This window comes from Oncorhynchus masou, chromosome 13, assembly GCF_036934945.1.
Source record: "Oncorhynchus masou masou isolate Uvic2021 chromosome 13, UVic_Omas_1.1, whole genome shotgun sequence".
NCBI classification, from domain to species: domain Eukaryota; kingdom Metazoa; phylum Chordata; class Actinopteri; order Salmoniformes; family Salmonidae; genus Oncorhynchus; species Oncorhynchus masou.
Genome location: NC_088224.1, coordinates 88,798,650 through 88,825,200, shown reverse-complemented (window position 1 = coordinate 88,825,200; position 26,551 = coordinate 88,798,650). Strand labels below are relative to the sequence as shown.

General features: G+C 49.0%; 1 protein-coding gene across 1 annotated transcript in view; it reads left to right on the top strand.

The window, feature by feature from the left end:
• LOC135553473 (1-phosphatidylinositol 4,5-bisphosphate phosphodiesterase eta-1-like) overlaps window positions 1-26,551 on the top strand; it is a 227,314-nt gene that overhangs the window by 134,165 nt on the left and 66,598 nt on the right. The window contains exons 5-8 of the mRNA XM_064985579.1: window positions 5,913-6,006; window positions 9,594-9,797; window positions 10,177-10,297; window positions 15,792-15,963. Coding sequence (XP_064841651.1) covers window positions 5,913-6,006; window positions 9,594-9,797; window positions 10,177-10,297; window positions 15,792-15,963 — 591 coding nt within the window. The remainder of the gene's footprint in view (window positions 1-5,912; window positions 6,007-9,593; window positions 9,798-10,176; window positions 10,298-15,791; window positions 15,964-26,551) is intronic.

The following is a 26,551-nucleotide window of genomic DNA, read 5'->3' as shown; positions in this document are numbered from 1 at the left end:
TAGTTAAAGTGGCTAGTGATACATGTATTACATAAGGATGCAGTCGATGATATAGAGTACAGTATATACGTATGCATATGAGATGAATAATGTAGGGTAAATAACATTATATAAGGTAGCATTGTTTAAAGTGGCTAGTGATATATTTACATCATTTCCCATCAATTCCCATTATTAAAGTGGCTGGAGTTGAGTCATTGTCAGTGTGTTGGCAGCAGCCACTCAATGTTAGTGGTGGCTGTTTAACAGTCTGATGGCCTTGAGATAGAAGCTGTTTTTCAGTCTCTCGGTCCCAGCTTTGATGCACCTGTACTGACCTCGCCTTCTGGATGATAGCGGGGTGAACAGGCAGTGGCTCGGGTGGTTGATGTCCTTGATGATCTTTATGGCCTTCCTGTAACATCGGGTGGTGTAGGTGTCCTGGAGGGCAGGTAGTTTGCCCCCGGTGATGCGTTGTGCAGACCTCACTACCCTCTGGATAGCCTTACGGTTGAGGGCGGAGCAGTTGCCGTACCAGGCGGTGATACAGCCCGCCAGGATGCTCTCGATTGTGCATCTGTAGAAGTTTGTGAGTGCTTTTGGTGACAAGCCGAATTTCTTCAGCCTCCTGAGGTTGAAGAGGCGCTGCTGCGCCTTCTTCACGATGCTGTCTACAAGCCACTGATGCAGACCTTTTGAACATCTACATTTTTTAAAGTCTAATAACACAAGGTAATATAGCCTAGACCTTCACAATAATTCCATTATTTATATTCGACAGGTCTAAAGAAGCATGATATGAAGAAAATGTAGTCAATTTCAAAAGCATACTGTCCTTATTTTAGGTCCTCATCTGGCTATGCCAAATGTCTGTGGGCTACACTAGTTCATTTAGCAGACAAGATTTGCTTAAAATTCCAAGGCTTTATTTTATGGTATGAAGATATTTTCTCCAAACGATTTGAGGGAGTACACACATATGGCTACTTTGTGTTGAGCTGTTAACAAAGACATAGGTATTCCTATATGCTTAATTTAGAGTTATTAGTGTAACTTTAGTTGTTCTACAAACATGGGGCTATATGTTTTGATGTTTAATACATTGTAAGGCTGCATGATGAGACTGTAATTATGATTTGAAAAAAGTTGCTTGAAAGACACGAGCTCTGCTTAGTTTATTGAGCCGGCTATACACACTACATCAGTCTCTCATTCACAATTTGACAAGCACTTGATAATGCACTTGATAATGCACCTGATAATGCACCCGATAATGCACTCGACAACGCACTTGATAATGTATGCGATAACGCACTTGATAATGTACTCAATAATACACTCGATAATGAACTTGATAATGCATGTGATAATGCACTCGATAATGTACTCGATAATACACTTGATAATGCACTTGATAATGCCTAGGCATCCCCTTTGTGTGGCCGTAATGCAGCCTAAAAAAATCCCTGCCTTTTGCGGCCAGTGGCCGTTGTGCCCTTTTCCCTGAGTGCTGAGCCGCTCCAAAGCACCTCTCACACACATGGCTCTCATCACATGATCGGGTCTTTCTCACAGACTACAAGTGAACGGGGACACATTGGGGACACAACTTTTCACGTCCTTGTCCAATTCCGAGGAGCATATTGAAGATATTGGAAGAACTGTCCACATTTACTTTTCGTCAGCCGACATGATGAGTAGGACTAACAAACAGCAAAAGCACTAGCCTATGTCAATCTACTATCCCCCGTAGTACAAAAGTTGACCTATTCTATTCCGTGCGAAAAATAAATATTACAAACATTGTCACACCCTGACCATAGAAAGCTGTTTATTCTTTATGTTGGTTGGAGCGTGATAGTAACTAGGGTGGGTCATCTAGGTTTTTTGTATGTCTATGTTGGCCTGATATGGTTCCCAATCAGAGACAACTGTTTATCATTGTCTCTGATTGGGGCTCATATTTAGGTAGCCATTCCTCATTTGTGTTTGTGGGATCTTGTCTACATTGAGTTGCCTGAGTGCACACAAGTAGCTTCACGTTTCGTTTATACGTTATTGTTTTGGTGAGTTTCAGTTTATTAAAAATATGTGGAACTCTACTCACGCTGCGCCTTGGTCTACTCATTACGACGAACGTGACAAATATAGTCTGGGACAGTTGTGGGATGCAGTCGATCTCAAATGAATGCAACCACAAGCATCAACAAAAACTGTATACGCAATGTAGCTGACGCAACAGATCAGACATTATAATTGCAGCCATGTACACATGGTAGTAGGCTATAAGCACAAATGTTCCATTAGCTGAAAACACCATTATCAAAAGTGAGCACAAATGCAATTATGCATGAAATGCTTTATTATAAAGGTGCATTTTTCTGGTGAAATGATCTTCCCCAAACTTAAAACTCACGCGCTGCTCTACACCCGTTGTAAAGTGGATTAATGTGTTTATTTTTAAGATATTATTGGGACATTTTAGTTTTGTTGCAAACCTTATCAAAGCATATAGGCGAATGGGCTCGGCTACATGAGTTGTGCGACTATGATTAGAAAAAGTAAAAAAAAGGCATGGTTTCTTATGCTGGGCATAATTCACAAGTGAAAGGCTAATATTGTCACCCATCAGACTATTCTTGATTCAATATTGTCTTTACATATATGAAATAATATATGCCCTAAATGTGTTTTGATTTAGAATGAACCATTATTATGCACCTGTCACGAAACAGGGGCAGCAGGAAAAAATACATGTCATCTATGCATTTAAATAGCGAATGGAGGAAACTTTTCGCATGGTTCATTTTCCTGCCAGTTAAGTACACTATACTCCTGTTGTAAAGATAAGCAATCTGCTTAATATTTGGAAAGTTGAGAAATAAACATAGTAGGCCTGTCAGGCATAGGTGTATAGGTGGCAGGGAAGTCAGGCGCAGGAGAGTCAAACGGAGTGTAAAATGGAGTCTTTTAATAAAGTCCACGTAACATGCTCCATAACAATAAAAGGTACATACATAAACAAACATGGTTATGAGGACCCGACGCGCACCTGTACAACATAAAACTACACTGACAATAAAACAATCTCTAACAAAGACATGAGGGGAAACAGAGTGTTAAATACACAACAGGTAATGAATGGGATTGAAAACAGGTGTGTGGGAAGACAAGACAAAACCAATGGAAAATGAAAAATGGATCAATGATGGCTAGACGACCGCTGACGTCGAACGCCGAGCACCGCCCGAACGCCGAGCACCGCCCGAACAAGGAGAGGCAACGACTTCGGTTGAAGTCGTGACAAGGCCTAGCCTATAGAAAGCTTAATGAGACCCTCCTCTTTTTAGTAGAGCTCATGGGCTCTCATGAAGTGTTTGATTAGATTTTCAATAACATTTGCATTGCTGTCAGAGTGATTAGAGGTACAATAGAGTGCTGAGTACCAGGCAGCTAGCAAGTTTGGTAGGCCACTAATGACCATCAGCAGCATCAGAGCTTGGAGAAGCCTAATAACCGTGACTAAACTGTCACGTGTAATTTTACTCCCTTCATGACTCGTGCCCGCCGCTGTTGCGGTAATACGGTCACCGCAACAACCCTAGATGGGAGAATCTTCCAGAAGGACAACCATCTCTACAACACTCAGGACTTTATGGTAGAATGGCCAGATGGAAGCCACTCCTCAGTAAAAGGCACATGACAGCCCGCTTGGAGTTTGCCAAAAGGCACATAAAGGACTATCAGACCAGGATAAAGAAGATTCTCTGGTCTGATGAAACCAAGATTGAACTCTTTGGCCTGAATGCCAAGCGTCACTTCTGGAGGAAACCTGTCACCATCCCAACGGTGAAGCATGGTGGTGGCAGCTTCATGCTGTGGGGATGATTTTCAGCGGCAGGGGCAGAGAGACTAGTCAGTGTCGAGGGAAAGATGAATGGTACACAGAGAGATCCTTGATGAAAACCTGCTCCAGAGCCCTCAGGACCTCATACTGGGGTGAAGGTTCACCTTCCAACAGGACTGGAAGTGGTTAAAATCACCCTAAAAGTGTATACCCATACCCTGCCTGCAGTTTGATAGACATAGTGCATTGAACCCTGTGTAAATCAGTCAATTCTTAATGTAAAGACTCAGGATTCTGTAAAAGCATAGCCCAATGAGGATATGTGTTGACTTATAGCTTCCTGTGTCAACCGGAAGTGCCATAATTGGTGTCTCAGGGGCTGTTTCAAATGGTTAAAAAAATCAGATCTGTCCAAAACTTCATGTGTGTGATTAGGCAACCCCATGAACTGTAAATCAGTCATTTTTCCCATAAAAATTCAAAGGAAAACTAAATCACACAGATACACAACTTGGAAGGAGGGACGTGATTGGGGTGCGTAGAGACTGACACTGCCTCCAATAGTTAGCTTTGTTCGAGCTAAAAAAGAAATGTATCAGACCTAGAGTTCCGAAACTTTAGAAACCTGTTCTAGACCTCAGGTCGATAGTGCGTGGTGAGTTAGGTGGCTCTAGAAGGTTCTCAGACCGAGAAACAGCCTTATACATTTGCAAAGACTTCAATTCATTTTGACCATTACGAAAATGGCGACATTTAGAAAAGTCTCAGAGACACAAGACTAGGTGCATTGAAACCGGCTCGGCCCATAGAGACGGACCCCAACGTTTCTGTCCGAACGACCCTAAGCACACAGCCAAGACAACACAAGAGTGGCTTCGGGACAAGTCTCTGATTTTCCTTGAGTGGCCCAGCCAGAGCCCAGACTTAAACTCCATCAAATATCTCTGGAGAGACCTGAGAATAGTTGTAGAGCGATGCTCCCCATACAACTTGATGGAGCTTGAGATAATCTGCAGAGCTGTATGTGAGAAACTCCCAAAATACAGGTGTGCCAAGCTTGTCGCGTCATAACCAAGAAGACTCAATGCTGTATTTAAACCAAAGGTGCTTCAACAATGTACTGGGTGAAGGGTCTGAATACTTAAGTAAATGTGATATTTCCGTTTTTTTGGTTTTAATAGATTTGCAAAAATGTATACAAACCTGTTTTTGCTTTGTCATTATAGGGTATTGTGATGTCATTATAGGGCATTGTGATATCATTATAGGGTATTGCGATGTCATTTTACATTTACATTTAAGTCATTTAGCAGACGCTCTTATCCAGAGCGACTTACAAGTTAATTTTTACCTTTTTTTTATTTATTTAACCAGGCAAGTCAGTTAAGAACACATTCTTATTCTTCAATGACGGCCTGGGAACAGTGGGTTAACTGCCTGTTCAGGGGCAGAACGACAGATTTGTACCTTGTCGGCTCGGGGGTTTGAACTCACAACCTTCCATTATAGGGTATTGTGTGTAGTTGATGAGGGGAAAAAAACATTTAAAAAATCACCTTAATCAATTTTAGATTTAGGCTGTAACGTAACAAAATGTGGAAAAAGTCAAGGGGTCTGAATACTTTCCAAATCACTATTCTTCATACCTGTCTGTCTGTCTGTCTGTCTGTCTGTCTGTCTGTCTGTCTGTCTGTCTGTCTGTCTGTCTGTCTGTCTGTCTGTCCCTCTCTCGATCTCTCTATCCCCCCTCTCTGTTTCTATCTCCCCCCCCCCCCTGAGGCAATTTGGTATTGTCAGAGTTATGGTCATCCAGTTTATGCCCTGAAGTCCACCTTATTGCCTCAGTCCAGACTCCAGTACTCTGAGTGAGTCCAGACATCAATACTGTGAGCTTTTTGACAGAGGTCTCTCAGGAGTCTATATTGATTGTCAGATTGTGGCTTGGTTTGTCTGATAGTGTCTGTCTCATGAAAAGATGTATGTGTCTGTTTGTATGTGTGTATCTGTGTGTATATGTGTGTATCTGAGTGTGTCTGTGTGTGTGAGTGTGATTGTGTTCTGACAGTGTGTGTCTCTCTCTCCTCAGATGGTGAATGTGACTACAGAGTACTGTCTGGATGTCATTGAAAAGTTTGAGCTGTCTGAAGAGAACAAACAGAAAGGCATTCTGGGAATTGACGGTAAGCCCCTCTGTTACCGTCTACCTCCACTTTAACCTCTACACTCTCTCTCTCTCTCTCTCTCTCTCTGCCTGCCTGCCTGCCTCTGGGCTGTTAATTCTATAAAGGGTTGAAGACTTAAAGATCAAACACGAATGTGAGATGGTTAAACAGGCTTTAGATAAATTACACCACATGTAGAGCTCAAAGGCGGAGACCGTCTCTAAGTCTGAGATCGCTGTGTGTCTGAGATCACTGTGTGTCTGAGATTGCTGCGAGAGGAGAGAGGAGGAGATGGAGAAGGTAGGTTGGAGAAGGTAGGATGGAGAAGGTAGGATGTTTTCAGTAAGGAGCAGGGTGATTGGGTAAGGAAACAGGTGAAGGAGGAAATGGAGAGGTGGAGGAAGGGGAGAGGTGATGGATGAAGAGGAGAGGAGGAGGTGGAGAGTTGGAGGAAGAGGGAAGAGGTGGAGAAGGAAGGGGAGAGGAGGAAGAGGAGAGGTGGAGAAGGAAGGGGAGAGGAGGAAGAGGAGAGGTGGAGAAGGAAGGGGAGAGGAGGAAGAGGAGAGGTGGTAGAGAGGTGGAGGAGGAAGGGGAGAGGAGGAGGAAGGGGAGAGGTGAGGAGGAAGGGGAGAGGAGGAAGAGGAGAGGTGGTGGAGAGGTGGAGAAGGAAGGGGAGAGGAGGAAGGGGAGAGGAGGAAGGGGAGAGGAGGAAGGGGAGAGGTGGAGGAGGAAGGGGAGAGGAGGAAGGGGAGAGGAGGAAGGGGAGAGGTGGAGGAGGAAGGGGAGAGGAGGAAGGGGAGAGGTGGAGGAGGAAGGGGAGAGGTGAGGAGGAAGATGAGAGGTGGAGGAGGAAGGGGAGAGGAAGAGGAGAGGTGGAGGATGAAGGAGAAAGAGGGAGGAGGAGGGAGGGAGCAGTGGAGGAGGAAGCGGAGAGGTGGAGGAGGAATGAAGAGGAAGATGAGGAAGGGGAGAGGTTGATGAGGAAGTGGAGAGAGTGGTGGATGAGGAAGGGGAGAGGTGGAGGAGGAAGGGAGAGTTGGATGAGGAAGGGGAGAGAGAGGTGGAGGAGCAAGAGGAGAGAGAGTTGGAGGAGGAAGGGGAGAGGAAGAGGAGAGGTGGAGGATGAAGGAGAAAGAGGGAGGAGGAAGGAGAGAGTGGGAGAAGGAAGGGGAGAGGTGGATGAGGAAGGAGAGAGGTGGAGGAAGAAGGAGAGAGGTGGACGAGGAAGGAGAGAGGTGGATGAGGAAGGAGAGAGGTGGTGGAGAAAGGGTGGAGGAGGAAGAGGAGAGTTTGATGAGGAAGAGGAGAGTTTGATGAAGAAGAGGAGAGTTTGATGAGGTGGATGAGGAAGAGGAAAGGTGGGAGAGGGAGAGGAGAGGAGAGGTGGAGGAGGAAGAGGAGAGCTGGAGGAGGGAGAGGAGAGTTGGATGAGGAAGGAGAGAGGTGGATGAGGAAGGAGAGAGGTGGAGGAGGAAAGAGAGAAGTGGAGGAGGAAGGGGAGAGTGAGATGGAGGAGGAAGGGGAGAGGTGGAGGAGGAAGAGGAGAGTTTGATGAGGAAGAGGAGTGGTGGATGAGGAAAAGGAGAGTTTGATGAGGAAGAGGAGAGTTTGATGAGGTGGATGAGGAAGAGGACAGGTGGGAGAGGGAGAGGAGAGGAGAGGTGGAGGAGGATGAGGAGAGCTGGATGAGGGAGAGGAGAGTTGGATGAGGAAGGAGAGAGGTGGATGAGGAAGGAGAGAGGTGGAGGAGGAAGGAGAGAGGTGGATGAGGAAGGAGAGAGGTGGAGGAGGAAAGAGAGAAGTGGAGGAGGAAGGGGAGAGTGAGATGGAGGAGGAAGGGGAGAGGTGGAGGAGGAAGAGGAGAGTTTGATGAGGAAGAGGAGAGGTGGATGAGGAAGAGGAGAGGTGGATGAGGAAGAGGAGAGGTGGAGAGGGAGAGGAGAGATGGAGGGGGAAGAGGAGAGGTGAATGAGGAAGAGGACAGGTGGAGGAGGATGGGAGGAGATGGAGGAGGAGGAGGAGGAGAGGTGGAGGACGAAGGAGAGAGGAGGAAGGGGAGAAGTGGAGGAGGAAGAGGAGAGGTGGAGGAGTAAGAGGAGAGGAGGAGGAGTAAGAAGAGAGGTGGATGAGGAAGGGGAGAGGTGGATGAGGAAGAGGAGAGTTTGATGATGTGGATGAGGAAGAGGAGAGTTTGATGAGGTGGATGAGGAAGAGGAGAGGAAGATGAGGAAGAGGAGAGTTTGATGAGGTGGAGGAGGGAGAGGAGAGGTGGAGGAGGGAGAGGAGAGGTGGGGGAGGGAGAGGAGAGGTGGAGGAGGAGAGGAGGAGAGGTGGAGGAGGGAGAGGAGAGGTGGGGGAGGGGAGAGTGGAGAGGGAGAGGTGGAGGAGGAGAGGAGAGGTGGAGGAGGAGAGGAGAGGTGGAGGAGGGAGAGGAGAGGTGGATGAGGAGGGAGAGGATGAGGTGGAGGAGGAAGAGGAGAGGTGGAGGAGGGAGAGGAGAGGTGGAGGAAGGAGAGGTGGAGGAGGGAGAGGAGAGTGGAGGTGGGAGGAGAGGAGAGGTGGAGGAAGGAGAGGTGGAGGAGGGATGAGGAAGGAGAGGTGGAGGAAAGGAGAGGGAGGTGGAGGAGGGAGAGGAGAGGTGGGGGAGGGAGAGGAGAGGTGGAGGAGGGAGAGGAGAGGTGGAGGAGGGAGAGGAGAGGTGGGGGAGGGAGAGGAGAGGGAGGAGGTGGAGGAGGGAGAGGAGAGGTGGAGGAGGGAGAGGAGAGGTGGAGGAGGGAGAGGAGAGGTGCAGGAGGGAGAGGAGAGGTGGAGGAGGGAGAGGAGAGGTGGAGGAAGGAGAGGTGGAGGAGGGAGAGGAGAGGTGGAGGAGGGAGAGGAGAGGAGAGGTGGAGGAGGGAGAGGAGAGGTGGAGGAAGGAGAGGAGAGGTGGAGGAAAGAGAGGTGGAGGAGGGAGAGGAGAGGTGGATGCCTCCCCCAGTTAATACCCTCCTCCTTTCCCTCTTCAGTCAGCAAATTCTGAGAATCAGTGTGCATTAAAGTATTACATCCCATCACTAAAAGCTCGTTAAGGCTCATCAAAGCCCTGCACCCGTCTGGGTTTTCTCCTCTGATGTTTCTGTAATGGGTGGTCAGCTATTAAAGTTATGCCTCTTGATATTATACTAGTTATTCTATGTATCTCAGCTTTAACCATTGCAGTGCTGCCGTAAGTCAATTGAATAACCTTGTTCCTCCCAAATGCTCATGTGTTCTATTCAGTTAAATTGTATTGGATTAATCTAGCGCTCACAGAAAGCCAAGGAGGGCCAAGGTCCAAGGAGGGCCAAGGAGGGCCAAGGAGGGCCAAGGAGGGCCAAGGAGGGCCAAGGAGGGCCAAGGAGGGCCAAGGAGGGCCAAGGGCCAAGGAGGGCCAAGGAGGGCCAACCTCTGGGTGACAGAGAGAAAGAATTGTTATGAGGATGTTAGTAAGATGAATACAGATTTTCTACCATCTGTCTGTCTGTCTGTCTGTCTGTCTGTCTGTCTGTCTGTCTGTCTGTCTGTCTGTCTGTCTGTCTGTCTGTCTGTCTGTGTGTGTGTGTGTGTGTGTGTGTGTGTGTGTCCAGGTTTCACCAGTTTCATGCGCAGCCCCACGTGTGATGTGTTTAACCCTGAACACCATGAGGTGAACCAAGACATGGATCAGCCTCTGAGTAGCTACTACATCTCCTCGTCTCATAACACCTACCTGACGGGAGACCAGCTGCTGTCTCACTCCAAGACAGACATGTACGCCTGGGTACTACAGTCTGGCTGCCGCTGTGTGGAGGGTGAGGCAGTACACACACACACACACACACACACACACACACACACACACACACACACACACACACACACACACACACACACACACACACACACACACACACACACACACACACATGCACACACACTCACTCCTTCTCACAACGATCCCTCTCTCATATCCCTCCCTGTCTTTCCCCCTCCCTCCCTCCCTCCCTCCCTCCCTCCCTCCCTCCCTCCCTCCCTCCCTCCCTCCCTCCCTCCCTCCCTCCCTCCCTCCCTCCCTCTCTCTCTCTCTCTCTCTCTCCCTCTCTCGCTCTCTCTCTCTCTCCCACTCTCCCTCTGTGTCTCTCTCTCTCTCTCTCACTATCCCGATCTCTCCACGTCTCTGTCTATCCGTAGTGGACTGTTGGGATGGTCCTGATGGAGAGCCCATGGTTCAGCATGGTTACACTCTGACCTCCAAGATCACCTTCAAGTCTGTCATAGAGACCATCGAAAAATACGCCTTCATCAGCAACCAGTAAATACACCACTATCCCTCAACTCTCGCTGTGTGTGTGTGTGTGTGTGTGTGTGTGTGTGTGTGTGTGTGTGTGTGTGTGTGTGTGTGAGTCTGTGTGTGTGAGTCTGTGTGTGTTTGAGTCTGTGTGTGTGTGTCTGTGTGTGTGAGTCTGTGTGTGTGAGTCTGTGTGTGTGTGTTTGTGTGTTTGTGTGTTTAAAGACGGTAGTTTCTGAGATCCCTCATCCATCCCTCCACACACACACACACACACACACACACACACACACACACACACACACACACACACACACACACACACACACACACACACACACACACACACACACACACACACACACACACACACACACACACACACACATTTACATACATTTACATTTAAGTCATTTGGCAGACGCTCTTATCCAGAGCGACTTACATATTGGGACACACGCACACAAACACACACACACACACACACACACACACACACACACACACACACACACACACACACACACACACACATACACACACGCATGATCCTGTGTATCGTCCAACACCTGTTGTTTGTTGTTTGTATATTCTACCTGGGTGGTCTGGGAGGCTCTCCTGGGTGTTTTCAGAACAGGACGATTCTTCACTGTAAGGAGATGGTGTTCCCCAGAGCACATATTCATCTGTCCCCTTCTCTCTGATATGCAACCAATTAGTGTTAAAGTAGCTCTTCTCACACAGTTTATTCAGAGAAACTTTCCATTTCAACATTATGCAACAGTACTTTCAACAAAGTTAACTTTTCTAAATGAAAAACAGCAGGATTTGTGTTCATTCGAGGCACACAGGGATACCTGGTATTATCCTCTATTACTGAAACATCTGCTCTGAGACACAGTGTCTGTCTGTCTGTCTGTCTGTCTGTCTGTCTGTCTGTCTGTCTGTCTGTCTGTCTGTCTCTGTCTCTCTCCCTCTCTCTCTGTCTCTCTCCCTCTCTCTCTGTCTCTCTCGATCTTTCTCTCTCTCTCTCTCTCTCTCTCTCTCTCTCTCTCTCTCTCTCTATCTTTCTCTGTCTTTCTCTCTCTGTCTCTCTCTCTCTCTCTCTGTCTCTCTCTCTCTCTCTCTCTCTCTCTCTATCTTTCTCCCTCTCTCTCTCTCTCTCTCTCTCCCTCTCTATCTTTCTCTGTCTCTCTCTCTCTGTCTCTCTCTCTCTCTCTGTCTCTCTCTCTCTGTCTCTCTCTCTCTCTCTCTCTCTCTCTCTCGGCGCTCCGGTACAGCTTGCCATGGGGTAGCAGAGAAAACAGTCTATGACTTGACACCACCTGGTATAGAGGTCCTGGATGGCATGAAGCTTGGCCCCAGTGATGTACTGGGCCGTACGCACTACCCTCTGTAGGGTCAGAGGCCGAGCAGATGCCGCATCAGGTAGTGATGCAACCAGTCAGGATGCTCTCGATGGTGTAGCTGTATAACTTTTTGAGGATCTGAAGACCCAAGACTTTTCAGTCTCCTGAGTGGGAATAGGCGTTGTCCTATTTACGACTGTCTTGGTGTGTTTGATGTGGACACCAAGGAACTTGAAGCTCTCAACCCGCTCCTCTACAGCCCCGTCGATGAGAATGGGGGTGTGCTCAGTCCCCCTTTTCCTGTAGTCCACAATCATCACTGTTGTCTTGATCACATTGAGGGATAGGTTGTTGTTCTGGCACCACACGGCCAGGTCTCTGACCTCCTCCCTATAGTCTGTCTCATCATTGTCGGTGATCAGGCCACTGTTGTTGTTGGGTATTGGAGTTCTGCTTGGCCTTGCAGTCATGGGTGAACAGGAAGTACAGGAGGGGGCTAAGCAGGCACCCCCGAGGGGCCCCCGTGTTGAGGACCAGCGTGGCAGATGTGTTGTTACCTACCCTTACCACCGGGGGCGGCCGGTCAGGAAGTCCAGGATCCAGTTGCAGAGGGAGGTGTTTAGTCCCAGGGTCCTTAGGTTATTGATGAGCTTTGGGGGCACTATGGTGTTGAACGCTGAGCTGTAGTCAATGAATAGCATTCTCACATAGGTGTTCCTTTTGTTCAGGTGGGACAGGGTTGTGTGGAGTGCAATAAAGTTTGCATCATCTGTGTACCAGGTTGAATATGTCAGTGAAGACACTGAAGACACTTGCCAGTTGGTCAGCACATGCACATCCCCGGAGCCAGCTGATGCTTTCATGCATGCTTCAGTGTTGCTTGCCTCGAAGCGAGCATAGAAGTGATTTAACTCACCTGGTAGGCTCGTGTCACTGTGCAGCTTGAGGCTCTACTTCTCTTTGTAGTCCGTTATAGTTTGCAAGCCATCTGAAGAGCGTTGGAGCCTTAGTCCTGTATTGACGCTTTGCCTGTTTGATTGTTCATCGGAGGGCATAGCGGGATTTCTCATAAGCGTCCGGGTTAAAGTTCCCCTCCTTGAAAGCGGTAGCTCTAAATCAAATCAAATCAAATTGTATTAGTAATATAATAATAATATAATAATTAGGTTACCCTGCTGCCCCATCTACCTTGGCGCCCCATCTACCCTGCCGCCCACTAGGCTACTGGGCCGTTTGCACTCTACCCTTCAGCTCAGTGCGGATGTTGCCTGTAATCCATGGCTTCTGGTTGGGGAATGTACGTACGGTCACTGTGGGGATGACTTCACAGATGCACTTATTGATGAAGCCAGTGACTGATGTGGTATACATATTCTAGTCGGTGCTAGCAAAACAGTCCTGCAGCTCTCAATTCAATTCAATTAAATAAAATTCAATTTAAGGGGCTTTATTGGCATGGCCACAGTAAACATTACATTACACATTATTCACTGGTTGCCCTTTTCTTGTGGCAACAGGTCACAAATCTTGCTGCTGTGATGGCACACTGTGGAATTTCACCCAGTATATATGGGATTTTATCAAAATTGGGTTTGTTTTCGAATACTTTGTGGATCTGTGTAATCAGAGGGAAAAATGTATCTCTAATATGGTCATACATTTGGCAGGAGGTTATGAAGTGCAGCTCAGTTTCCACCTCATTTTGTGGGCAGTGAGCACATAGCCTGTCTTCTCTTGAGAGCCATATCTGCCTACGGCGGCCTTTCTCAATAGCAAGGATATGCTCACTGAGTCTGTACATAGTCAAAGCTTTCCTTAAGTTTGTTAATTGTTAATAGTTTTTTTGTTAATTCTTTCCAATGTGTCAAGTAATTATCTTTTTGTTTTCTCATGATTTTCGTGGGTCTAATTGTGGTGCTGTCCTGGGGCTCTGTGGGGTGTGTTTGTGTTTGTGAACAGAGCCCCAGGACCATCTCTCTCTCTCTCTCTCTCTCTCTCTCTCTCTCTCTCTCTCTCTCTCTCTCTCTCTCTCTCTCTCTCTCTATTTGTATCTCTCCCTGTCTCTCTCTCTCTGTAGCTCTCTCTCTGTAGCTCTCTGTCCCTCTCTCTCTCTCTCTGTTGCTCTCTCTTTGTATCTCACTGTCTCTCTCTCTCTGTCTCTGTCTCTTATTGTCTCTGTTTGTTTCTGTGTCTCTGTCTGTCTATCTCTCTGTTTCTGAATGCTTATTGTTAATCTCTGTTGGTTACTGAAACAATGTGACAATCCCATGCATACTCCACTTCCACAGATAATGCTCCACTTCCACAGATAATGCTCCACTTCCACAGATAATGCTCAAGTCACAAGGGCTGCCAGTTTGCAACCATTGTTTCTCTATCACACACACATACAGTATATATGTACATGCAGAGACACACTCAACCATTGTTTCTCTATCACACACACATACAGTATATATGTACATGCAGAGACACACTCAACCATTGTTTCTCTATCACACACACATACAGTATATATGTACATGCAGAGACACACTCAACCAACTGTTTATCTCATGAAAGTAAATGACAGTAAGAGTCACTGAGAACTTTTCAGTAGCTCCAGTACACTCAAATCATATCAAAGTTTATTTGTCACGTGCGCCGAATACAACAGGTGTAGTAGACCTTACAGTGAAATGCTTACTTATAGGCTCTAAGCAGTAGTGCATGAAAGGTATTAGGTGAACAATAGGTAGGTAAGGTCATTACAATAGGTGAGTTGGTCATGAGAGGAGAGGATGTAGAGTGACAGGGGGCTCCATCAACACAACCAGTTACAGAGGAGGCAGCCAGGTGAGTTGGTCATGAGAGGAGAGGATGTAGAGTGACAGGGGGCTCCATCAACACAGCCAGTTACAGAGGAGGCAGCCAGGTGAGTTGGTCATGAGAGGAGAGGATGTAGAGTGACAGGGGGCTCCATCAACACAACCAGTTACAGAGGAGGCAGCCAGGTGAGTTGGTCATGAGAGGAGAGGATGTAGAGTGACAGGGGGCTCCATCAACACAGCCAGTTACAGAGGAGGCAGCCAGGTGAGTTGGTCATGAGAGGAGAGGATGTAGAGTGACAGGGGGCTCCATCAACACAACCAGTTACAGAGGAGAGGAGAATGTCTCATTGTTCTGCCATTAGCTGTTTAATTAGTATTTACTCCTAATAGGAGAGCATGGATAGTGGACGGAACAGAGTTGTTTTGACACTTTCATGAAATGATACAGTGACAAATTCCTCACTCTTTCTCTCAGGTTTCTCTCCATATTTTTATCATCAACGCCACCTGTTATGATGAATGAGGCTCTTTGCCTGTGATGGGAGAAAAGAGCGTCTGCACGGTTACACATCACACCTCGTTTACCAATACACCTGGGAGAGAGAGAGGAGATAGTCCTATGTGTGCATGTCTGTCTGTGTGTCTGCGTGTATTTGAGCGTGTGTGTGTGTGTGTGTGTGTGTGTGTGTGTGTGTGTGTGTGTATTTGAGTGTGTGTGTGTGTGTGTGTGCATGCCTGTCTCTGTGTGTCTGTGTGTATTTGAACGTGTGTGTGTGTATGTGTGTGTGCGTGTGTGTGTATTTGAGCGTGTGTGTGTGTATGTGTGTGTGTGTGTGTATTTGAGCATGTGTGTGTGTGTTTATTTGAGCGTGTGTGTGTGTGTGCGGGTGCGAGTAAGGAGACAGGTGAGGAGAGGTCAGTGAAGGGCTCAGAGCCCTCTGGGAGAGCTGTCAGTCTGACAGGTTTGACATTTGAGCTGAGCTGCTGTCTGAACACAAGTAATTTCACCTCTAAATGAACAAACACACACACTGAAAATATTTGGTTTAATTTCTGTTGTTTCTTGGGCTTCTGTCAAGGCAATTCTGATGGAGATTGTGGGGAGAGTGTGGTTTGAAAGGATTTATGTTTAGGGTGGCTAAATATGTAACATTTTTTTCAACATATCAGTCTGAGCCAATTTGTTGTATACAAAACTGTAATACAGGGTTGGTGTAGATGAGGCTGGACATTTACAGTCCTTGATGTGTATTGTGAAGAGCAATATGGCTGCAAGATCCGTCCAGTATCATAGAACTCTGCTACTCACGGAGATATCCATTCTAGTCATTGTAACTCCATGTCTCTCCCTTCCCCCAGGTACCCAGTGATCCTGTCCATAGAGAACCATTGTAGCATCCAACAACAGAAGAAGATAGCCCAGCACCTCAGAGAGATCCTGCGAGACAAGCTGGACCTGGGAGAGGCCCTCCACAGAGACTCTATACAGCTACCCAGCCCCCACTGTCTACAGGGGAAGATACTCATCAAGGTAGAGAGCGAGAGAGAGAGAGAGAGAGAAAGAGAGAGAGAGAGAGAGAGAGAGAGAGAGAGAGAGGGGGAGTGGGGAGTGGGGGGAGAGGGAGTGGAGAGAGAGGGAGGGGGAGTGGGGAGAGAGGGAGTGGAGAGAGAGGGAGGGGGAGTGGGGAGAGAGGAAGTGGAAAGAGAGGGAGGGGGAGTGGGGAGAGAGGGAGTGGAGAGAGAGGGAGGGGGAGTGGAGAGAGAGGGAGTGGGAGTGGGGAGAGAGGGAGTGGAGAGAGAGTGAGGGGGAGTGGAGAGAGAGGGAGGGGGAGTGGAGAGAGAGGGAGTGGGAGTGGGGAGAGAGGGAGTGGAGAGAGAGGGAGGGGGAGTGGGAGTGAGGGAGTGGGAGTGGGGAGAGAGGGAGTGGAGAGAGAGGGAGGGGAGTGGAGAGAGGGGGGGGAGTGGGGAGAGAGGGAGTGAAGGGAGGGGAGTGGGGAGAGAGGAAGTGGAGAAAGGGAGGGGGAGTGGGAGAGGGAGTGGAGAGAGAGGGAGGGGAGTGGAGAGACAGGGAGTGGGAGTGGGGAGAGAGGGAGTGGAGAGAGAGGGAGGGGGAGTCTGAGGGAGGGGAGTGGGGAGAGAGGGAGTGGAGAGAGAGGGAGGGGGAGTGGAGAGAGAGGGAGGGGGAGTGGGGAGAGAGGGAGTGGAGAGAGAGGGAGGGGGAGTGGAGAGAGAGGGAGGGGGAGTGGGGAGAGAGGGAGTGGAGAGAGGGAGGGGGAGTGGAGAGAGAGGGAGGGGGTGGGGAGAGAGGGAGTGGAGAGAGAGGGAGGGGGAGTGGAGAGAGGGAGGGGGAGTGGGGAGAGAGGGAGGGGAGTGGGGATTTGAGGGAGTGGAGAGAGAGGGAGGGGGAGTGGAGAGAGAGGGAGGGAGTGGGAGAGAGGAAGTGGAAAGAGGGAGGGGGAGTGGGGAGAGAGGGAGTGGAGGAGAGGGAGGGGAGTGGAGAGAGGGAGGGAGTGGGGAGAGAGGGAGGGGAGTGGGAGAGAGGGAGTGGAGAGAGAGGGAGGGGGAGTTGAGCTGAGGGAGGGGAGTGGGGAGAGAGGAAGTGGAAAGAGAGGGAGGGGGAGTGGGAGAGAGGGAGTGGAGAGAGAGGGAGGGGGAGTGGAGAGAGAGGGAGTAGTGGGGAGAGAGGGAGTGGAGAGAGAGGGAAGGAGTGGGAGAGAGGGAGGGGAGTGGAGAGAGGGAGTGGGAGTGGGGAGAGAGGGAGTGGAGGAGAGGGAGGGGAGTGGGAGAGAGGGAGGGGAGTGGAGAAGGGAGTGGGAGTGGGGAGCCAAGGGAGTGGAGAGAGAGGGAGGGGGAGTGGAAGAGAGGGGAGTGGGGGAGAGAGGGGTGGAGAGAGAGGGATGGGGAGTGGAGAAGAGGGAGGGGAGTGGGGAGAGAGGGAGGGGGAGTGGGGGATAGAGGGAGTGGAGAGAGAGGGAGGGGGAGAGAGAGGGAGGGGAGTGGGGAGAGAGGGAGTGGAGAGAGGGAGGGGAGTGGAGAGAGAGGGAGTGGGAGTGGGGAGAGAGGGAGGGGGAGTGAGAGAGGGAGGGGAGTGGGGGAGAGGGAGTGGAGAGAGAGGGAGGGGGAGTGGAGAGAGAGGGAGGGGGAGTGGGGAGAGAGGGAGTGGAGAGAGAGGGAGGGGGAGTGGAGAGAGAGGGAGTGGGAGTGGGGAGAGAGGGAGGGGGAGTGGGGAGAGAGGGAGTGGAGAGAGAGGGAGGGGGAGTGGAGAGAGAGGGAGGGGGAGTGGGGAGAGAGGGAGTGGAGAGAGAGGGAGGGGGAGTGGAGAGAGAGGGAGTGGGAGTGGGGAGAGAGGGAGGGGGAGTGGAGAGAGAGGGAGGGGGAGTGGGGAGAGAGGGAGTGGAGAGAGAGGGAGGGGAGTGGAGAGAGAGGGAGGGGGAGTGGGGAGAGAGGGAGTGGAGAGAGAGGGAGGGGGAGTGGAGAGAGAGGGAGTGGGAGTGGGGAGAGACTGCGTTTGAAGGAGAGTGAATGAAGAAAAAAAAACATATGAAACAAACGAGAAGAAAGGGATAGGAGGGAAAGTAGGCCGCCACTGTATTAGTCATGGTGGGAGACAGACAAACACACACACACACACACACACACACACACACACACACACACACACACACACACACACACACACACACACACACACACACACACACACACACACACACACACACACACACATACAGCCTAGGACAGAGTAACCAACCAGCCAGAGCTTGGAGAGACTCACCATGCATCTGTTATTCATCTATCCCGGCACAGTGGGAAACATGTTCAGTACCCACACATACACTCACACACTGTGGAAAATCAACTAATGACAGAGAGGGACAGAGGGACAGGGGGAGAGAGAGAGATAGAGAGAGGCAGAGAGAGAGAGAGAGAGAGAGAGAGAGAGAGAGAGAGAGAGAGAGAGAGAGAGAGAGAGAGAGAGAGGGAGAGAGAGAGAGAGAGAGAGAGAGAGAGAGAGAGAGAGAGGAGAGAGAGAGAGAGAGAGAGAGAGAGAGGGAGAGAGAGAGAGAGGGAGAGAGAGAGAGAGAGAGAGAGAGAGGGAGAGAGAGGCTGAATTGGGAAATATGAGCACATACTACAATGTATTGGATTTTTCCGCATGATCATTTGACCAAAAGTTCACTATATTAGTGTATTGTCAGTTATCGGACTCCTCTAGTATTAATCAGTCAGTCAATGTATTTATAAAGCCCTTCTTACATCAGCTGATATCTCAAAGTGCTGTACAGAAACCCAGCCTAAAACCCCAAACAGCAAGTAATGCAGGTGTAGTAGCACGGTGGCTAGGAAAAACTCCCTAGAAAGGCCAGAACCTAGGAAGAAACCTATAGAGGAACGAGGTTATGAGGGGTGGCCAGTCCTCTTCTGGCTGTGCCGGGTGGAGATTAGAACAGAACATGGCCAAGATGTTCAAATGTTCATAGATGACCAGCAGCGTCAAATAATAATATCACAGTGGTTGTAGAGGGTGCAAAAGGTCAGCACCTCAGGAGTAAATGTCCTTTGGCATTTTCATAGCCGATCATTCAGAGTATCTCTACCGCTCCTGCTGTCTCTAGAGAGTTGAAAACAGCAGGTCTGGGACAGGTAGCACGTCCGGTGAACAGGTCAGGCAGAACAGTTGAAAGTGGAGCAACAGCACAACCAGGTGGACTGTGGACAGCAAGGAGTCATCAGGCCAGTTAGTCCTGAGGCATGGTCCTAGGGCTCAGGTCCTCCGGGAGAGAGAAAGAAAGAGAAAAAGAGTGAAAAATAGAGAGAATTAGAGAGAGCATACTTAAATTCACACATGATAAGACAGGAAAAGAGAATTAGAGAGAGCACACTTAAATTCACACAGGAGACCGGATAAGACAGGAGAACTACTCCAGATATAACAGACTGACCCTAGCCCCCCGACACATAAACTACTGCAGCATAAATACTGGAGGCTGAGACAGGAGGGGTCAGGAGACACTGTGGCCCCATCCGATGATACCCCCGGATAGGGCCAACCCGAGGGGGGTGCCAACCCGGACAGGATGATCACGTCAGTGACTCAACCCAGTCAAGTGACGCACCCCTCCTAGGTACGGCATGAAAGAGCACCAGTAAGCTAGCGACTCAGCCCCTGTAATAGGGTTGGAGGCAGAGAATCCCAGTGGAGAGAGGGGAACCCGCCAGACATAGACAGCAAGGGCGGTTCATTGCTCCAGAGCCTTTTCGTTCACCTTCACACTCCTGGTACACTATGTGATTAAATATGAAAAAACCTTGTCCACAGCCACCCAGGAGGGTTCACCTTGTCTGACTCACTCCCTCCCTGCATCCATCCCTCCTTTCCTCCAAACAGAGCTGTTGTTCTCCCTTTACCACCCACTGGGGTGAGAGAGAAAAGGTGAGAGGGAGAGAGAGAGGGAGAGAGCGGGAGAGAGCGGGAGAGAGAGAGAGAGAGAGAGAGAGAGAGATATAGAGATAGAGAACGTGAGAGGGAGAGAGCGGGAGAGAGTGGGAGAGAGAGAGAGAGAGGGAGAGAGAGAGAGAGAGATAGAGAGTCAGAGAGAGAGAGAGAGAGAGATAGAGAGATAGAGAACGTGAGAGGGAGAAGAGGGCTGAGAGAGAGAGAGTCAGAGAGAGAGAGAGAGAGAGAGGTTGAGTGTGGTAGTGGTGTGAAGGAGGACGTTATTGACACTGAGAGGGATGCCTTTCTACTGGACTCAAAGGAACGTATTGTTCCTCTCTCTCTCTCTCTCTCTCTCTCTCTCTCTCTCTCTCAGCCCTCTTCTCCCTCTCATGTTCTCTCTCTCTCCACTTCTCTCACTCTCTCTTTCTCTCTCCCTCTCTCTCTCCCTCTCTTATATGCTGGTGGGTTAATGCACTATTTGTTTGAGGGGTATCCACAGGGTATTTCAGAGTTTGGGTGGAAGAGGACAGAGTTTTAGTTTCCTTGGGTTTGGAAGGTGTGGTATGCGCGATGGTTTCTCAGCCTAGTGCGGAGGAGACACTGTCGTTACGACATGGATTCAGGTGTGTTCCTGAGAATGGAGTTAAGGTGGATGAGGTTCTGCTTGCAGTCGGTGATTAGGTAGGAGCTGAATTTATACATTCCGCTTCCAGAATGATCCAAGCTGTGGTTGTGTTCATGAAAAGAGTAAATTTGGTTGGTTGGCTCATTGCTAGTGTAATATGTGTAATGGGTGTGTTGGTGCCAATTTCACCTCTTTCTACCCCTTCGACAAGGGTGGTAGTCGCAAATTTTCCTCTGTTTATTACGTATGATCAAATCAGGAAAGAGCTGAGTTTTGGTAAGTTTGCTAGTGGGTTTCGTGTCAGCAGGTTTTCAGGCAGATGCTGTTAAGCATGTTGTTTCGTTCCGGAGCCAAGTGTTCATGCTTCTGAATAACAACGAGCGACAGTTAAATGTGCATTTAAAGTGAGGCATGGGGAGGGGCTCTACACAAGGTTTTCCAGCACAGATAGTCTACTGTGTTTTTAGTGTGGGGGTTTGGGGATAAGAGCTTTGCGTGCCACATAAAGGCCGTAGACAAGGTGAGGGCACAAGCACCAGTGGGGTAAATCGAGGTCAAGGTGCAGGGGGCAATGAGACGCAGACAGCAGAGGCTGGGCCTAGTCATGCCAGTGATGATGGTGTAGTTGAGGCTGACCCTAGTAATGCCAGTGATGATGGTGTAGTTGAGGCTGACCCTAGTCATGCCAGTGATGATGGTGTAGTTGAGGCTGGGCCTAGTCATGTCAGTGATGATGGTGTAGTTGAGGCTGACCCTAGGCATGCCAGTGATGATGGTGTAGTTGAGGCTGACCCTAGTCATGCCAGTGATGATGGTGTAGTTGAGGCTGACCCTAGGCATGCCAGTGATGATGGTGTAGTTGAGGCTGACCCTAGGCATGCCAGTGATGATGGTGTAGTTGAGGCTGACCCTAGTCATGCCAGTGATGATGGTGTAGTTGAGGCTGACCCTAGGCATGCCAGTGATGATGGTGTAGTTGAGGCTTACCCTAGTCATGCCAGTGATGATGGTGTAGTTGAGGCTGACCCTAGTCATGCCAGTGATGATGGTGTAGTTGAGGCTGACCCTAGTCATGCCAGTGATGATGGTGTAGTTGAGGCTGACCCTAGGCATGCCAGTGATGATGGTGTAGTTGAGGCTGACCCTAGTCATGCCAGTGATGATGGTGTAGTTGAGGCTGACCCTAGTCATGTCAGTGATGATGGTGTAGTTGAGGCTGACCCTAGTCATGCCAGTGATGATGGTGTAGTTGAGGCTGACCCTAGTCATGCCAGTGATGATGGTGTAGTTGAGGCTGGGCCTAGTCATGCCAGTGATGATGGTGTAGTTGAGGCTGACCCTAGTCATGCCAGTGATGATGGTGTAGTTGAGGCTGACCCTAGTCATGCCAGTGATGGAGGTGTAGTTGAGGCTGACCCTAGTCATGCCAGTGATGATGGTGTAGTTGAGGCTGACCCTAGTCATGCCAGTGATGATGGTGTATTTGAAGATGACCCTAGTCAAGCCAGTGATGATGGTGTAGTTGAGGCTGACCCTAGGCATGCCAGTGATGATGGTGTAGTTGAGGCTGACCCTAGTCATGCCAGTGATGATGGTGTAGTTGAGGCTGGGCCTAGTCATGCCAGTGATGATGGTGTAGTTGAGGCTGACCCTAGGCATGCCAGTGATGATGGTGTAGTTGAGGCTGACCCTAGTCATGCCAGTGATGATGGTGTAGTTGAGGCTGACCCTAGTCATGCCAGTGATGATGGTGTAGTTGAGGCTGACCCTAGTCAGGCTAGATAAGGTGGTGTAGATGAGGCTGGGCCTAGTCATGTCATGGATGGTGTTTTAGATGAGGCTGGGTCTAGTCATGTCATGGATGGTGGTGTAGATGAGACTGGGCCTAGTCATGTTATGGATGGTGATGTAGATGAGGCAGGGTCTAGTCAGGTTATGGATGGTGGTGTAGATGAGGCAGGGTCTAGTCATGTCATGGATAGTGGTGTAGATGAGGCTGGGTCTAGTCAGGATATGGATAGTGGTGTAGATGAGGCTGGGTCTAGTCAGGATATGGATAGTGGTGTAGCTGAGGCTGGGCCTAGTCAGGTTATGGATAGTGGTGTAGATGAGGCAGGGTCTAGTCAGGATATGGATAGTGGTGTAGATGAGGCAGGGTCTAGTCAGGATATGGATAGTGGTGTAGATGAGGCTGGGTCTAGTCAGGATATGGAGGGTGGTGTAGATGAGGCAGGGCCTAGTCAGGATATGGATAGTGGTGTAGATGAGGCTGGGTCTAGTCAGGATATGGAGGGTGGTGTAGATGAGGCAGGGCCTAGTCAGGATATGGATAGTGGTGTAGATGAGGCTGGGTCTAGTCCGGATTTGGAGGGTGGTGTAGATGAGGCAGGGCCTAGTCAGGATATGGATAGTGGTGTAGATGAGGCTGGGTCTAGTCAGGTTATGGATGGTGGTGTAGATGAGGCTGGGTCTAGTCAGGATATGGATAGTGGTGTAGCTGAGGCTGGGCCTAGTCAGGATATGGATAGTGGTGTAGCTGAGGCTGGGTCTAGTCAGGATATGGATAGTGGTGTAGATGAGGCTGGGTCTAGTCAGGATTTGGATAGTGGTGTAGATGAGGCAGGGCCTAGTCAGGATATGGATAGTGGTGTAGATGAGGCTGGGTCTAGTCAGGATATGGATAGTGGTGTAGATGAGGCTGGGTCTAGTCAGGATATGGATAGTGGTGTAGTTGAGGCTGGGTCTAGTCAGGATATGGATAGTGGTGTAGATGAGGCTGGGTCTAGTCAGGATATGGATAGTGGTGTAGATGAGGCTGGGTCTAGTCAGGATATGGATAGTGGTGTATATGAGGCAAGGTCTAGTCAGGATATGGATAGTGGTGTAGATGAGACTGGGTCTAGTCAGGATATGGATAGTGGTGTAGATGAGGCTGGGTCTAGTCAGGTTATGGATGGTGGTGTAGATGAGGCAGGGTCTAGTCAGGATATGGATAGTGGTGTAGATGAGGCTGGGTCTAGTCAGGTTATGGATGGTGGTGTAGATGAGGCAGGGTCTAGTCAGGATATGGATAGTGGTGTAGATGAGGCTGGGTCTAGTCAGGATATGGATAGTGGTGTAGATGAGGCTGGGTCTAGTCAGGTTATAGATGGTGGGGTAGATGAGGCTGGGTCTAGTCAGGATATGGATAGTGGTGTAGATGAGGCTGGGTCTAGTCAGGATATGGATGGTGGGGTAGATGAGGCTGGGCCTAGTCAGGATATGGAGGGTGGTGTAGATGAGGCTGGGTCTAGTCAGGATATGGATAGTGGTGTAGATGAGGCTGGGTCTAGTCAGGATATGGAGGGTGGTGTAGATGAGGCTGGGTCTAGTCAGGATATGGATAGTGGTGTAGATGAGGCTGGGTCTAGTCAGGATATGGATAGTGGTGTAGCTGAGGCTGGGTCTAGTCAGGATATGGATAGTGGTGTAGCTGAGGCTGGGTCTAGTCAGGATATGGATAGTGGTGTAGATGAGGCTGGGTCTAGTCAGGATATGGATAGTGGGGTAGCTGAGGCTGGGTCTAGTCAGGATATGGATAGTGGTGTAGCTGAGGCTGGGTCTAGTCAGGATATGGATAGTGGTGTAGATGAGGCTGGGTCTAGTCAGGATATGGATAGTGGTGTAGATGAGGCTGGGTCTAGTCCGGATTTGGAGGGTGGTGTAGATGAGGCTGGGTCTAGTCAGGATATGGATAGTGGTGTAGATGAGGCTGGATCTAGTCAGGCTATGGATAGTGGTGTAGATGAGGCAGGGTCTAGTCATGTCATGGATAGTGGTGTAGCTGAGGCTGGGTCTAGTCAGGATATGGATAGTGGTGTAGATGAGGCTGGGTCTAGTCAGGATATGGATAGTGGTGTAGATGAGGCTGGATCTAGTCAGGATATGGATAGTGGTGTAGATGAGGCTGGGTCTAGTCAGGATATGGATAGTGGTGTAGTTGAGGCTGGATCTAGTCAGGATATGGATGGTGGTGTAGATGAGGCTGGGTCTAGTCAGGATATGGATAGTGGTGTAGTTGAGGCTGGATCTAGTCAGGATATGGATAGTGGTGTAGCTGAGGCTGGGTCTAGTCAGGTTATAGATAGTGGTGTAGATGAGGCTGGGTCTAGTCAGGTTATGCTAGTGGATGAGGAGAGTATAGTGGGGAAGGGTAATCGACTAGGGGGGTGGAGGAAGGTGTCATTCCGAAGAGGAAAAAGGAGGAGATGAAAGGAGTTGGGAGGGGAGAGACTGGTGTGGTCAAAGGCTCCAAGGGACCTTTGCCTTGTCCTGGGGGGGAGACCCCGACTAGAGAGAAAGGGCAGGTGGTCAGGATGGGAGATGGAGACGACGAGGAGGAAAGTGAGTCTGAGGAAGAGGATGATGAGGAGGCCTTTTTTCAGACTTTTCCTCAATGGGTCCGTAGCTGACAAGGTTCCTGAATGAGACCAAGGGGAAAAAAGTACATCTTGAGGCTTATTTTTCTGATCCGAGAAAGTTTGTAAGATCAGTACAACATGCTATGAAAAATGAGGGGCATGGTGTCCTCTCATCCAGGAAACGGTTTAGGTCGAGGAAGTGGGTCACAACCGTGCGTTAAGGTCTTCCTTCAGACACCGTTTAGATGATTCCTTTTCTTTCTGGCACTGGGGCTTTTTCAGCTTTGCTATTGGTCTCTTTCTTTGCTGGCTTTTCTCCCACTTCTTATGGAGACTCTTCAGGTAGGCTCGCTCAATATAAATGGAGACTTCTTATGGAGACTCTTCAGGTAGGCTCGCTCAATATAAATGGAGACTTCTTATGGAGACTCTTCAGGTAGGCTCGCTCAATATAAATGGAGACTTCTTATGGAGACTCTTCAGGTAGGCTCGCTCAATATAAATGGAGACTTCTTATGGAGACTCTTCAGGTAGGCTCGCTCAATATAAATGGAGACTTCTTATGGAGACTCTTCAGGTAGGCTCGCTCAATATAAATGGAGACTTCTTATGGAGACTCTTCAGGTAGGCTCGCTCAATATAAATGGAGACTTCTTATGGAGACTCTTCTGGTAGGCTCGTTTAATCTAAATGGAGACCTCTTATGGAGACTCTTCAGGTAGGCTCGTTTAATCTAAATGGAGACCTCTTATGGAGACTCTTCATGTAGGCTCGCTCAATATAAATGGAGACTTCTTATGGAGACTCTTCAGGTAGGCTCGCTCAATATAAATGGAGACTTCTTATGGAGACTCTTCAGGTAGGCTCGCTCAATATAAATGGAGACTTCTTATGGAGACTCTTCAGGTAGGCTCGCTCAATCTAAATGGAGACTTCTTATGGAGACTCTTCAGGTAGGCTCGCTTCATATAAATGGAGACTTCTTATGGAGACTCTTCGGGTAGGCTCGCTCAATATAAATGGAGACTTCTTATTGAGACTCTTCTGGTAGGCTCGTTTAATCTAAATGGAGACCTCTTATGGAGACTCTTCAGGTAGGCTCGCTCAATATAAATGGAGACTTCTTATGGAGACTCTTCAGGTAGGCTCGCTCAATATAAATGGAGACTTCTTATGGAGACTCTTCAGGTAGGCTCGCTCAATATAAATGGAGACTTCTTATGGAGACTCTTCAGGTAGGCTCGTTTAATCTAAATGGAGACTTCTTATGGAGACTCTTCAGGTAGGCTCGCTTCATATAAATGGAGACTTCTTATGGAGACTCTTCAGGTAGGCTCGCTTCATATAAATGGAGACTTCTTATGGAGACTCTTCAGGTAGGCTCGCTCAATATAAATGGAGACTTCTTATGGAGACACTTCAGGTAGGCTCGCTCAATATAAATGGAGACTTCTTATGGAGACTCTTCAGGTAGGCTCGCTCAATATAAATGGAGACTTCTTATGGAGACTCTTCAGGTAGGCTCGCTCAATATAAATGGAGACTTCTTATGGAGACTCTTCAGGTAGGCTCGCTCAATATAAATGGAGACTTCTTATGGAGACTCTTCGGGTCGGCTCGCTCAATATAAATGGAGACTTCTTATGGAGACTCT